The 14,198-nt window shown below is 40.4% G+C and overlaps 1 protein-coding gene across 1 annotated transcript in view; it reads right to left on the bottom strand.

The window, feature by feature from the left end:
- The window catches only part of tgm1 (transglutaminase 1), a 52,950-nt gene that overhangs the window by 9,663 nt on the left and 29,089 nt on the right, over nt 1-14,198 (bottom strand). The window contains exons 4-6 of the mRNA XM_015396133.1: nt 7,476-7,727; nt 4,621-4,739; nt 4,437-4,544 (exon numbers count right to left, since the gene is read on the bottom strand). Coding sequence (XP_015251619.1) covers nt 4,437-4,544; nt 4,621-4,739; nt 7,476-7,727 — 479 coding nt within the window. The remainder of the gene's footprint in view (nt 1-4,436; nt 4,545-4,620; nt 4,740-7,475; nt 7,728-14,198) is intronic.

The raw sequence follows: 14,198 nt of genomic DNA, 5'->3' as shown, positions 1-14,198 counted from the left end.
GAGATTAGCATCAGGAACCCTCAGCCGACAAAACTGCGGTAACTGTTTGATGTCATCATGTCAATATGGACCAAACTCCCTGAGGAATGCTTCCAGCACCTTGTTGAATCTATGCCACCAAGAATTGAGGCAGTTCTGAAGGCAAAAGGGGGTCCAACCCGTTACTAGCATGGGGTACCTAATAAAGTGGCCAGTGAGTGTATATCATAATGCTAACACGAAAGAAAAACATAAAATGTTTAAATCCAAAGCCAAAAAGTTGGCTCCAGGTAGTAGCGTAGGATCCCTTACATTGTTAACCTTTAACTCATATTTTAGGACGTTTACTATTTTTGGGGAGGGAAAAATGTCATTAAGGTCTTTTTAACAAAATAAAATCAAGGATGATCTGGATGGATTCTGGATGCGCAAATGAGCTGATGGCGCAGGAGGGATCGTGCTTGCGGGACGGATCTGGTAGTGACAGGTCGCATTGGTCCAGTCGCCATTGCTGTAGACCGTAACCGGAAGAGAAACACGCCACCCAACACACCCACAACTTAGCTAGTTCCTGATTGGCCCTCTGGCGTTGTGGCGTGGAATAACATAGTGCAGACCACGCTTCAATATTGGGCAGAAATAAATGATGTCAGCTGATTTCAACATGAAACCTGCAGCAATTAAATCTAATCTAGTTGTATTTAAACCATCTAGTTTTAGACCCTGACAAACCTCCTGTATTAAATCCTTAAAGAAGACTAAATTAAAAATTTTAAATATATATTCTGCAAAAAAAAAAAAAAAATTAATGCAAAAAATCAGAAAACCTAAACTTAAGTAGTTTTATGTTGTTTTTTCTCACCCTTAATTTGCAGAGATTATGTCTAAGTGTGAAACATTACTCTGTACTTTGTAGCTGGAACTTGAGGACATAATAATAAATATAACAATATTGAATTATTTTGTTCCTCTGGCGATGGACACAGCACATATTTTAACTGAACAGTGGGATATTTGGCGGAACAAGCAGTTCCCCACTAAACCAGAGGGTGGCAGCAGTTAGCATTGACAGCCTCAGCAATGGACCCAAAAGGTCTTGAGGTATTTTACTGAAGAAGTAAACACATTAAAAGGGAACGTTTTTGGTTTGTTAGAAAGATCAATTGAAAACATGAACGAATTTTAAGGACATCTTTTACCGAAGGTGCGCCTCATTCCAAGGAACAATTCATTAAAATTTGGTTTTGATCCAATCCAAGTTTTAGCTCTTGGTCACAATTTGATGCAAAAGTTCTGCTTGGCAGAGGTCTGCAGTCTGCAAGTGCTTTTCTAGTCCAACATACATTTTGATTCCCAGAATTGAAAAACAAAATTCTTTGCACAAATCTAATATGTATTTCCTTGTAAAGTAATTTGTTATACGGATGACACAGCACTGATAGAACTTTACAATATTTGGGGCAAATGAAAGTCTCTGGCAGTAACCATGGCAGCCACACGTGGCCGTAGTCTTATACATTATTGCTCACATAAAGAGAGAAGTGAATACTATGAATTCCCCCAGAGAAACTCGGTAATCAAGAATTCCTGCGATTAAAAACGACTCATACCGCTTCTTTGTTGGAAAAAACTGTCCAATTTGGCTGAAAAAAAGTTGGCTGTTAGATTTTCAAATAAAGTCTGAAACACATCAAAATCCGTTTTCCTTCAGGACTGGATGTATACCCGTTATACCGACCAGAATAATGCTCACTTGGAGGATTATTTGTCATGCCACCAACACAGCTTTAAAAGTTGCTGCAGTCACCAGTGTTGCTTTTATTGGACTCTATTAAGTCAAATATTCAGACTCCTTTTGCTTTCTGATGATGAAAGGGCATTTAAATGTGTAATGGGAGCAGCTATATGTAGATTTAAGTGAGGAAGCAAAAGCCAGACTGCTATAGCAAAATGACTGAATGCATATTGTTTGCTTTGGGATTAAACAACCTTTAATATCCTGAGTCGTTGGGGTGGTGGGGTTATATCTAGTTTTGCACGGATACCGATCCAGCACTAAAATGGTGGTATCGGTATCAGCGAGTACCAACCAATAGGACACCGATACCATTCGAGAGTCAAAGGCAGGCAGCAGCTTGACATGAAGCCATGATGGTGATTATGTTACATCCAAGTAGGATGCAGTTCTTCATAGATACACACACAGCAATTTAGATCAGATGGTATCGGCCGATACTGCACAGCCAGGTATCGGGTATTAAGCTGATCAGTGCAACAATAGTTGCCTCTAATTAAGTGAGATGCGTCAGTCAGCGATTGTTATAGTTTGGCCCAGCTCTTGGACACAGTGGAAACTGTTGAGTAACAAATCTCTGCAGCTGAATTATCTACAGTTACTGAGTTGAGATGTGAACAGAGCGCTGCAGTGAAACAAATACCTTCACAAAAGCCATACTTTGTTGTCAGAGTAAATTTAATAATATTGCTTAATTGTTTAGTATGCAGAAACAAAACAGTTTAGAGTCAGAAAAGCGGAATAACAGAATCATGAACACAAAGAGGACATGATCTCATCAACCACTGAAGCATCTGCATCATTGAAGAAAGATAAAAGCTTAAGAGCCGTGATCATTTGCAGGTTTGCTCTTCACTGTGTTTGATTAGTTTGCAGTCCCAGAGGCAGTGCTTTGACGTGACTCTTATTCTCAAGTTCTTTTATATGAATTAGACTGAAGTAAATATATGATTATTAATATATCATACAAAATTCAGGGATTTTCATCTAAGGCATGTTTTAATAACCCAACATCACAATGCAGAGAAAAAAAGGTTTTAAAGACATTGGAATGTGGATATAGTATGAATAATGAATACAAAACAATTATAGGTGTTCAAGATATTTAATTAATTGAAATTTGAAAGTCTGAATTTTGAATTTTCTGATTTGAAGAGTTATAGCTGTTTTTTATTTATTTTTCTATTTGTATTTTTCACTCAAAAAAATTCTTACTGCTGCGTTTTTAGGTAGATAATCAGTCCAGAACAGAAGAAAAATAGCCTTTTGACTAATTCTGGTGCATTTGCTGGAATGCTTATTAATGTACACTGTCCCTGAAGAAATAATTAATAAATCTAAATCCAAACTAATTCTCAGGTCTGACACCAAAATCAAAAAAAATTAAGACAATCCTCAGAATTCCAGCATATATGATATATAAAAATACAGAATTCCATTGATATATTTCCCCAATGTGGAATAAAGACTATCCAAAAACTTCCCCTAAGAGGTTTAAATAGGTTTGTTATTCCAATAGTGAGAATTAATAAAGTTAACCTGCAGAGAAGTGAAAAACATCAAAGTATTTTGAACATCCAGAGAAATGCCTCTGCAGGAGAAAAGGCTAAAAAGTGCTTTCTGCTTGGATCTTCTAACCCTTGGGCAAGCTTGCTTTAAAGGAAGACAGAATTCTGAAGAGGAAATCTCTCCTAAGGCTGAGAAAAACTTCTCCAAACCGCAGGGACTCAATCTCACCGGTATTCACTGCTGCTTGTTAAAACTCAGCTCTGCAAAGAACTAAAACCTGCCTTAACACCAGTGAATTCTGTTTTTATATTGTTTTCCTTTTATAGTGTTGATGTTTCAATGTTAGACGGCCTGTTGGCCGTAAAAAGAAGGCTGCAGTCGTTTCTCTGTCAGTTCTAATCAGGCTCTTTTCAATAAGTACTATTTTAAAGCATAGCATAATACATTCTATTCAGTTTATTTCTATAGCTCCAATTCACATCATGTCATCTCAGGTCACTTTCCAGTTCAACCAGATCATCCAGTCAGATTGATTCAAAGTTTTCTATCTAAGGAAAACCAGCTGATTGCATCGACTCATTGACTCTTCAGCAATCCCTCACACTAAGCATGCTTGTAGCGACAGTGGAGAGGAAAAACTCCCTTTGAACAGGAAGAAACCTCCAGCAGAACCAGGCTCAGTGTGAGCGGCCATCTGCTGAGGCCCACTGGGGTTCAAGGAGACAGAAGCAGACATAGAAAAAGAAGCATAGATACAAAAGGCAACTGTCAACCAGCTCCACAGGCGGCCCCGTCCAGGAAACACACAGCCAGGCAGACGAGCTCCGAGCCAGCTCCCATGTCAGAGGATGAAGAGAGCACATCCAGTTAGTCACAGTCAGAGAAACAGGACTACACTGGAAAACAGGCCAAGCTCCAACATCTAGAAACAAAGGTGTTGATGGCAGCAGCACAGCTGATATTTCTCTCCAGGATGGAGTCACAGCCAAACAGGAACAGACCAGATGAAGCTACTAAATACTAAGGAAGCCTATATAGACCACTAAAAGCAGGATTTCCAGATAAAACCTTTCATAATGGTTGGTGTTTTATGGTGTTTTTGGAATGTTTTAAGAATAAAAGAAGAGGGTGCAGAGAGGAGCTGCTTTCTCACCATGGCTGAGATGATTCGGGCCACATTGATTGGGTCTCCCCAACCAGAGTTTGGAGTTTGACTCTTTTCCAGCACGAAGAGGCAAGCAGCGAGGATCCCGTCATCAAACTGGGAGCAGCACGGAACAGGAGTTAACTTTGGCTTTTCCATCCACCGACCACTGATACTGGTACAGCCCTCTCACCTGTCCGTAGTCCCACGTCCTCGCTCCAATCTGATGCTGCGTGCCGTAATAGATCTGTCCCACATCATTTAGGACGTACTCCTTCCTCTCCTCTTCTGAGTCCATGAACACGGGGTCATCTAGCAAACCAGTCAATAACAGTTAACCCATCAAAATATAACATTCATGTAGTCATTTAGTTAAACTATTTGGCCTGGAAGTTATGCTGTAATCACTTCCTTATGGTGGCTGGCAGGTTTGAGCATTCATTTGTGTTTGATTTAAGGCTTTCTCTTCATTGTGAGGATGCTTTATTTTATGCTCATCCAGCCTGTAAGCATTTAGCTGCAACCACTGGCAAACGGATGTCGTAATCATGCATACATTAAGCATAAATCTCTGCCTCCTACATATTTGTTGGAAAATGTTATGCTGTGGCTGTTATGAGATGGAAATCTTGTGAGATGCTCTAGTGTAGCACAAACATCCCTGATAAACCATAGAATGTCTTTAATGAGTTAGGGTTAGGGCTAATTTTGCAATTATCTCTGCTTACATTCTTTGTTGAGAAAGACAGGTCAATAGTTGACCCATGATTGTGGTTGGTGAATCCAAGATTCTCATTCTTTAGGTTTCTTACAGTTGTTGTATGATTTCACATTTTAAATTTTCTAAAGTTCCGAATGGTAATGGTAGTGAGGAAATACAAAAGCACAAATAGTTGCATATTTGTGAAGTTAAAGGAAAAGGATGAATGATGAAGAGTATTTAGGTCTAAGCAATGAACTCTTTCCAAAAAACGTAAAAATCAATCCACTGGACTTTGTTTTCAAGTTTAAAGACGTTTCTCTTCCATCCAAGAAGATTTTTCAATTCCAAATGTCAGAAATAGCGTTTAGTTCCAGGTTTTTATCCAGCAGCCCAACAAAGCCTGGTTTTAGTTTAGAAAACATGCAAATTAAATCTGAAGCGCAGGTCCCCCCCTTTGGAATGGGGGTCATTTGGCTTCTTTGTTAGCCTGCAATGCCCCATACCTGTCTATGCCTCTGAAAGGGGGGTCGTTTGGCTTCTTTGTTAGCCTGCAATGCCCCATACCTGTCTATGTCTCTGAAAGGGGGGTCGTTAAAGGGAATAGTTGGCCTGGCTGAATAGGGGGGGTCCTCCGCTCTCCTGTGAAGGGGTTGGAGCTGCGATGATAGCGGGAAGGAATCAACTCTATGGCTGCATTGGAGGTGTTTGAAAGCTGAAATCTGAGCCCCCTCTGTTTAAGGTTGGTCAGACAGAGGAGGTGGACTCATGATTTGCATGTTTTCTAAACTAAAACCAGGCTTTGTTGGGCTGCTGGATAAAACCTGGAACTAAACGCTATTTCTGACATTTTGAATTGAAAAAGCTTCCTGGATGGAAGAGAAACGTCTTCAAACTTGGTAACAAAGTCCAGAGGATTGATTACTAACTTTTTTTGGAATGAGAATGACCTGGAAGACTGAAGCTGCGTTCACACTAAATGCAGCAGGAGCAGCAGGAGCAGCTAGTTGCAAAGTCAATGGTTGGCGCCCGTCAAGGCGCAGCAAAATGTCCTGCGGCGCGTTCTGAGCAGCAGGCGCAGCGCGTCTGAGCAGCTGAAGCAGCGCGTCGGGAGTGTTTAAGCATCTGACGCACGCAACACGCTGTAAATACAGCTGCTGCTCGAGATGGAAAAATGGAACTTTAGCTGCTGGACGCGCCGCATCAACCAATCAGAGAAGCTGATCTGGGAGCTGGCAGGGAGTCAGACGCAGCACTGCTGATGCAGAGCGCTATGATCACTCCTCTGAAACAGTTTATTAACGCCTAAATTAACTTCAAATGTAGAAACCTGCCGGCAGAATATGTTGGCTTTTATTATCCTGCTGCCTGCAGTTTGGATTACATACATGAAAACCGCTTCCAGCCGCTGCGGCAGGAGGCGAGCCAGCCAGAGGCTGCTGTTGAATGGGATTCCTACTGTCGGCGCACCGCTGGTATGTGGGGGTCTGAGCGGCTCCGACAGAAATAATATATGAAGGCAGGATGGTAATCTGGATGAACTGACTGCACTGATGAAGTTTTAAGGTGGATTTTCCCACTTGAAAACATATTAAAACTACTTTATTCCCACTGATCACAGCAAATATAGCTGCAAGGCAAAGAAAGGATAGGATAGCTCCGCCCACCGCGCATCAGACCCACTTTACCGCCGCACAGCTAGAGCAGCAGAGATGCTAAACTGGTACAAGCAGCAAAAAGGAAGCAGCAGACGCAATGTTGCTGCGTTTGGTGTGAACGCAGCAGGAGGAATGAACTTTGTCCTTCAATTCAACCTACATTAAGAACCCGATTCATCCTGTTTGCAGGTTAGCTAGAAATTACTATCAAAAGATTTTATTGTATTTTATATTTTATCTATTGTGTATTTTCTGTGTTTTTGCTTAAAAAGCATCCCCATTTCTTAATACTGCCACTGACATGTTTTATGATGTATTCAGATAAATCTGCAGCCTGTTGCTACCATTTTTACCATTTTTTTTCATATAGGTGAGAAAATTCAGCATTTTAGTCTAATTTGATCAAATCAGCGTGTTGTGTCTCCTACATGTTGACATATTCCACCCCTGCTTCTGCTGTAACACTCATAAAATAGTATGTTTATATTAAACTGAAGCATCCCCACAGCATGATGCTGCCACAGACTACTCTGCTTCTACTGCTCACACAACTTCTAAATATCAACTGACTAACTGACCAATTTAAGATTATCAGAGTAAAGGAGAAAAGATATGCTTGATATGATTTCTAAGTATTGTTTAAACCATGCTGCATGTTATCATCTAATGTCCCAAAAGGTCTCAGGTTACCTTCACACCAAGGGTTGAACAGCAGGTAGATGTCATTGGCAGGATCGTGTGCAGAAGTGTCCCTTCCATTAGCACTATTTGTCACTATAGTGAGCTGGTATCTGCCGATGACAGCGGTGGGTGGGGAATTCACCGACAGCCTTAACTTCCTGTCCTCCTGCTTGACGATGGCGGCCTCCCAGCGGCCGTCCTCCAGCTCCTCCACCAGAGGGACAATGACATGGGTTCCATTTGACACGGCTGGGAGGAGCCCTGCATGCAGCACATTAACACAGAAGGGATGAGTGATTACTAACATGTCCAAACACAATCACAGCTTTTGTTGGCTGAACTTTTTCATCCCAGCAAAGCCACACCTGAATACCTGCTGCGTCTGGATAAACGGAAACCTAAACAGGCAGAATACCGACCGTTCTGTTCGGAAAAGGAGCGCACACCTAATGTGACAGAAGTAACCTCAGAGCTGCTAAAACCTTTTAACAAAGATGGCTGTTTTCTCCAGGTTTGTCGTCATGTTGTCATGGACCTTATTGACCTGTCAAGCCACTGCCCTGTTAAAAATTCTGATTTGCAGTATTAACAGCTGAAAAAACACTTTGTTTCTGTGCAGGGGCGGATTTAGGAAATCTGGAGCCCTAGGCAAAGACAGAGAAATGTTAATAGAATAGACATCCATTATCTGTTCTAGGTTGTGTCCCTCTCTTCTTGTCCCTTTTCTTCTTGTTTTCCTCTCTATGTTTTGTACTCAGCTGACTTTTCATGCTGTCTCTAAAGGAATGAAAGATTTTTTCCAAGCACTAAGCTCACTTAGCTGATTGCTCCTTCCTGTGTTTCCAAAAAGGCCAAAGTAAATAACCCAGTCCTTCTTTTCACTGTAGACAAGCCATGATCTGCTTATCTGTTCTCCATTTTTCATTTGGATGAAATAATAGCTGCATGAATCATGACAGCAGACAAGATAGAGGAGAGCAGGAGGCGGGGTTACCAATCTACTCGCTCTGGAGAGCAGAGTTCGCTGCTTTTAGATGTTGTCTCCAAAGTCTCCAGTAGCAGAAAAAAGTCTCTAGATTTGGCGCTAGGAGCTTTTTAGAAATCAAAGTGCTAGAGGGGTCTGAAAAGTGGCTAAATATAGCGACTAAAGCGCTAAGTTGGCAACACTGCTCTTTGCATGGTTTGTTTTCAAATGGTTTGCTGCTGTCTGTTTGGACCTTTCTGAACATGTGCAGCAAATGGACTGATCCAATATGGTGGACACTGAAGGGGGGGTGGCTGAGACACACTTAATATTATCAGCGTTCTGATGGCATTTTAGCCAAAGGATTTTTATCAAAAACATAATTAATGTGGAAAAATAAGGAATAGTTGTATTAACCATACATGGAAACAGTTTTATGGGCAGCTGCCTGGTATTGTTTAATGGTAAATTCCCCTCCATTTTCTGTGTGTAACAAATCCCCATAGTTGATTGCTTAGAGTCTAGTGCAGGGTGTTAAAAACTGCAGCTTTCAATATGGTTCTAGTTTCTCTTAAGGGTGCGACCTTTTCTCAACCTGCTGTTTTCAAATACCAAACCAAAACCAGTTTGCTATGTTACAATCCAGTTAGGAAATGCTACATCCTCCCTACCTCAGTCTTTGGCAGGCGTGCTACAGATTGGGTGGGAAAAAAATAGAAAATTGCTCACAGTAAAAGGAAAGAAACAAATGAAGCATCCATTGTGCCAGAAAAACACATCAGCTGCTGGATTGCAGAGAGAAAGAATCGGAAACCCGGAAGGGAGACAGGCAGCAGATTGAGCTGCAGACTCAGAGTAGAGCAGCAGCTGTGCACCACTAGGAAGAGGAACAGAGATAGGCTTTCTGCTGGGAAAGTCGTTAAATGGACGGAGGGTATTGCTGGAGAGAGAGTGCTTGTTGCAGCAACAGTTCAGCCGCGGTGGGCTGGCAGTGAATCAGAAAGGTCAAAGTTTTCCTGTAATATCTGCAGCTTTCTGAAATCTAAATACAGTGCATACTGATATTCTGCTCAGTTTTAACATCACAACTACAAACTTGATAAACTGTTGTGCAGATAGAGAGAGACTCTAACAGTCTTTGGTTGTCGATGCGCTTTGCAGATTTCTACAGGTTAAAAAAATGATTACTTATATTTAATAATAATCCAATAATTTGTTCTTGTTCTTCACAAACTATACTGAAGGCTGTTGTTTTAATATAGAGAAAGGAAAAATTTCAGTATGTCACTGCATATTATTACATCTGCACTTCAAAATAAAATTCATCTGATTAAGTCATTTTTTCTTAAAATAAAAGCATTTTATCTTGAATTGAGGAGGAAAGTGAAACTTTTCCAATGTCTTGTCTGTTTTGGTCTTATTTCAAGTGCATTTTATCTAAATATCTTATTTAAAGAGTAAAAATACTCATTCTATTGGCAAATCATGTCATTTATCGACTCAATTTAAGGGTAAAGACACTTAATCTATGAAATTTTTACTTATTTCTAGATCATTTTTCCAGCGTTTTTAAAATGAAAAATATAGAAGTTACCACACAGCTTTAGACAGCAGGCTGTTATATTTACATACTCAAATTAAGGGTTAATAATAACTTTAATAATTTTCTAGATCGTCTTTGCAGTGTAAAGTGTTTTTTGTTTGTTTTTTTACCTATAATAAGTCGGGCTGCCTGTGATTCAGAGCTCACCCTAATTCTAGAGATTTAAATGTCACCTTGATTTAACCTCTATAAAAAACACATCCTGCAACCCCCATCTACGCCTAAACTCTGTGTTTGAGTGTGATGGGTGACATGTTTAAGTAGAATTAAACTAGCCCCCCCATCTCCTGACATTCTGTATAGCTTAACCAATCAGCCTCTGGCATAAACCCATCTATCTGCAAAAACTGCGTTAAAAAGTGCTCTTCCAGTGCAGCCAGTAAGCTTTAACATCCACTTAGCTTTAAAGTCCAAATGCCAGCTTTGCATACAGCAATACCTCATATCTTCATATCCTGTCTCCGATTGATACCCACCATCGAAAGATTCAGCAAACACATTTATCCTCCTGAGGCTGGATTACCTATTTTGTCGGTGGCATTTTGAGTTAAGGGTTTGTAAGTGTGCAATCGAGGCTACCTATCACTTCTACCAGGTTCGATATTAAGTGAAATTTAGAGCCACTCTGAGCTGTTGAAGTGGTTTTCAAGCCTCTGAAAGCAGCAGAAAAGCGGACAGAACATTTTAGTTGGGTTTTAGAAATAACTGTGTTTGTTTTTTATTTTAACAAGGCCTGTGATGTGCTTTCCTGCAGGGCGGCTTGTTTTCAGAGCCAAAACTGCGTGGAGTCAGGGGCGGATTTACCATCAGGAAATACTAGGCAGCTGCTTAGGGCCCCAAGTTCCTGGGGGCCCCATAAAACTCTGTTTCCATGTATGGTTAATACAACTATTCCTTATTTTTCCACATTAATTATGTTTTTGATAAAATCCTTTGGCTAAAATGCCATCAGAACGCTGATAATATTTAGTGTGTCTCAGCCCCCCCCCTTCAGTGTCCACCATATTGGATCAGTCCATTTGCTGCACATGTTCAGAAAGGTCCAAACAGACAGCAGCAAACCATTTGAAAACAAACCATGCAAAGAGCAGTGTTGCCAACTTAGCGCTTTAGTCGCTATATTTAGCCACTTTTCAGACCCCTCTAGCACTTTGATTTCTAAAAAGCTCCTAGCGCCAAATCTAGAGACTTTTTTCTGCTACTGGAGACTTTGGAGACAACATCTAAAAGCAGCGAACTCTGCTCTCCAGAGCGAGTAGATTGGTAACCCCGCCTCCTGCTCTCCTCTATCTTGTCTGCTGTCATGATTCATGCAGCTATTATTTCATCCAAATGAAAAATGGAGAACAGATAAGCAGATCATGGCTTGTCTACAGTGAAAAGAAGGACTGGGTTATTTACTTTGGCCTTTTTGGAAACACAGGAAGGAGCAATCAGCTAAGTGAGCTTAGTGCTTGGAAAAAATCTTTCATTCCTTTAGAGACAGCATGAAAAGTCAGCTGAGTACAAAACATAGAGAGGAAAACAAGAAGAAAAGGGACAAGAAGAGAGGGACACAACCTAGAACAGATAATGGATGTCTATTCTATTAACATTTCTCTATCTGGAGAATGGGGCTGTTTATGTGTTGCCTTCTCCATTCAGAGGGGCCCCTGCCTGTCTTTGCTCAGGGCCCCACATTTCCTAAATCTCCCTGCGTGGAGTTCGTCCTGTATGCTTCTGGTAGAGCAGGACACAGAGTTCTGCCTAAAAACATTGAGGATGAATGAATTTTAACACACCATCCACGGTACTGAATGGAGCTGTCTTTAATCACTTAACATTATGAGATGATTATTTATGGTCTGTGATGTGATTTTTATTCCTAACTAAATTATAGACTTAACAAGGTCTGTGTCGCCTTGCAGGCATGTTTCTGTTCCAGTCAGCAGCAAATGCTTTCTGTATTTACACATTTAATAAATGGCAACAAATAGCAGCTCAGATTTGCATTACTGTAAGCAAAAAAAGCTAGCATCGTATGTTTGTTAAACTCACACTGTAATTAGCAGAACACACATATCTGTGCGAGACACAAAGAATAATGGTTTTAGAAAGCAAAGGCTGTTTAATGACGACACAGAGGGAGACCAGCTGGTTAGACCCAGCTCTCCACACACAGAAGAGCTTAATATGAAGCACATTAATCAGGTAAGAGCAGAAGCACCATATAAGATGTCATAGGTGACCCATATAGCAGTATAGTAAGAGTCTGAGGAATGAAGAAGACTATGGAGACAACAAGCAGGGAGGAGAGGAGCTGATGCTGAGGGATAAGGAAGAAAAACGTCTCATTGGAATCTGACTTTTTTTTAGCTCTGAATTTAAAACACTGAATTTTTATCTGGTGAAAATTCAGCTGCAAAAATTCGACTGATTTTGTTGACCCAAGAAAGAGCAATCTACACCAGATGCAGTCGATCTGCTTCTGGCCAATGAAATGAGATCATTTGGTCAGAAAAATAAAAATGAATAGCAGACGGAGGTGCTGCATTATCTGTGATCGGATCAGTTATTTCACCCAGAACCATTAGATGGAAAACTCTAATGGCTGTCTATTAGCAGCTACCTGACGTTTTCTAATCATGTGTGTTTCGGTTTTGGTTCTGTTAAGGTTTCTTTGAGTATCAGTTTCATTTTGATCCCGATTTTTCTTTGTTTTCTAGTTTTTTTGGATTAATTCCTGTTTTGTTGTAGTTTCTGGATGTATTTGAGTTCTTGGCTTTTTCTTGGTTGCCCTCTGTTGCCCTCTGTTGTTGGGCAACCAAGCCCAACAACAGAGGGCAACCTGGTGTTGGTCTCCTTTTTCCTCGCTCCCTTCTAGGATCCTCTGTTCTCACCTGCTCCCAATCAGCTCATTAGTCCAGTCTTAGTTCAGTCTCCCATATATACTCTCCCTGTGCCGTTCCTCAGTGGCTCCTCGTGCTTTTCTGGCTCATTGTCCATATTTCCCTGATGTCTCCATGGTTCTGGTTTGTTCTGCATTTTTATTTTGGGTTTTTGGATTCCTGTGTCTGTTGCATGTGTGAACTCTATCAAAACTACGAGAACTCACCTCTGGCTCCTCGCCTCTGCATGTGGGTCCTCCAAACCTCAACCAAACCCTGACAAGATCTATTTAAGAAGAAAAAATCCTGATTCAGCTTCATTTAGTCGGGAACAAAGCTATGCCCAACTGTTGTGTCACATGACCAAATGGGCTCATTTCATTGGATAGAAGCGTAGCGTAGCATAGCTTCGGCTTCAGTTCAACAAAAGGTCAAACATTTGCTCTGGAATTTTTTTCAGCTGATTTTTTTTTTTTGCAGGATAATTTTCTTCAGTATAATTTTCTTCCATATTGGGACACAGTCTTCATCAGACCTCAAGCATGGAGAACTGTTTTGTTTTCCTTAATAATCAATTAAGGTTCACCGGGATATAGATATTCTTTTTTTTTTCTACATAAATGTTGATTTCGTAGCTTGAAAGAAAATGAGATACTTTTTATTCTGACTATCATATTGTCTGTCCTTTCAGTCTCCTTTAGTGTTTGTGTTTCATTATGATGAGGGAATAAGTTGTTGTCGGGCGGTTCTGTCTTCAACCACCAAGGAAATAGTTAAATAGCTGGATGTGTTTAAGTTTTCACTCATCAGTTCGCGTTATAAAAGAAGCTTTAAAGCTGCATTTAGTTCTGTTCTGCTAATTTTACTGAAGTGTTTGGAAACAAAGATTCATTTTCAAATAGTTTGCCAAAGCAATCATCAAAAGCTCAACAGAATAGTTTAACACAGAAGGAATGAATGGCAGGAATTTGGAGATGTTTGTTTATCAGTAGCTTCATTGAGGAGTCCTTTTCTTTTATTTATTGCCACAAAATATAGAAACTCAGATGTAAACAAGTAGGAGGCAACATGAAGGTGGAATAAAAACGTTAAATGGGGTAGGAATGAGAAAGGGGGCTCTGAAGAGGAATCAGGAACAAGGAAGTGTTTTTTTTTCAATACACAGAAGATGAGACAAAAAACAAATACATGTGGCTGCTTTATGTTCTATTCTATTCAGTTTATTTCTATAGCTCCAATTCACATCATGTCATCTCAGGTCACTTTCCAGTTCACCAGATCATCCAGTCAGATTGATT

This window comes from Cyprinodon variegatus, unplaced genomic scaffold (assembly GCF_000732505.1).
Source record: "Cyprinodon variegatus isolate N-32 unplaced genomic scaffold, C_variegatus-1.0 Scaffold777, whole genome shotgun sequence".
In the NCBI taxonomy this organism is placed as follows: Eukaryota; Metazoa; Chordata; class Actinopteri; order Cyprinodontiformes; family Cyprinodontidae; genus Cyprinodon; species Cyprinodon variegatus.
The sequence above is the reverse complement of the archived record's forward strand: the minus strand, read 5'-3'. Positions and strand labels throughout refer to the sequence as shown.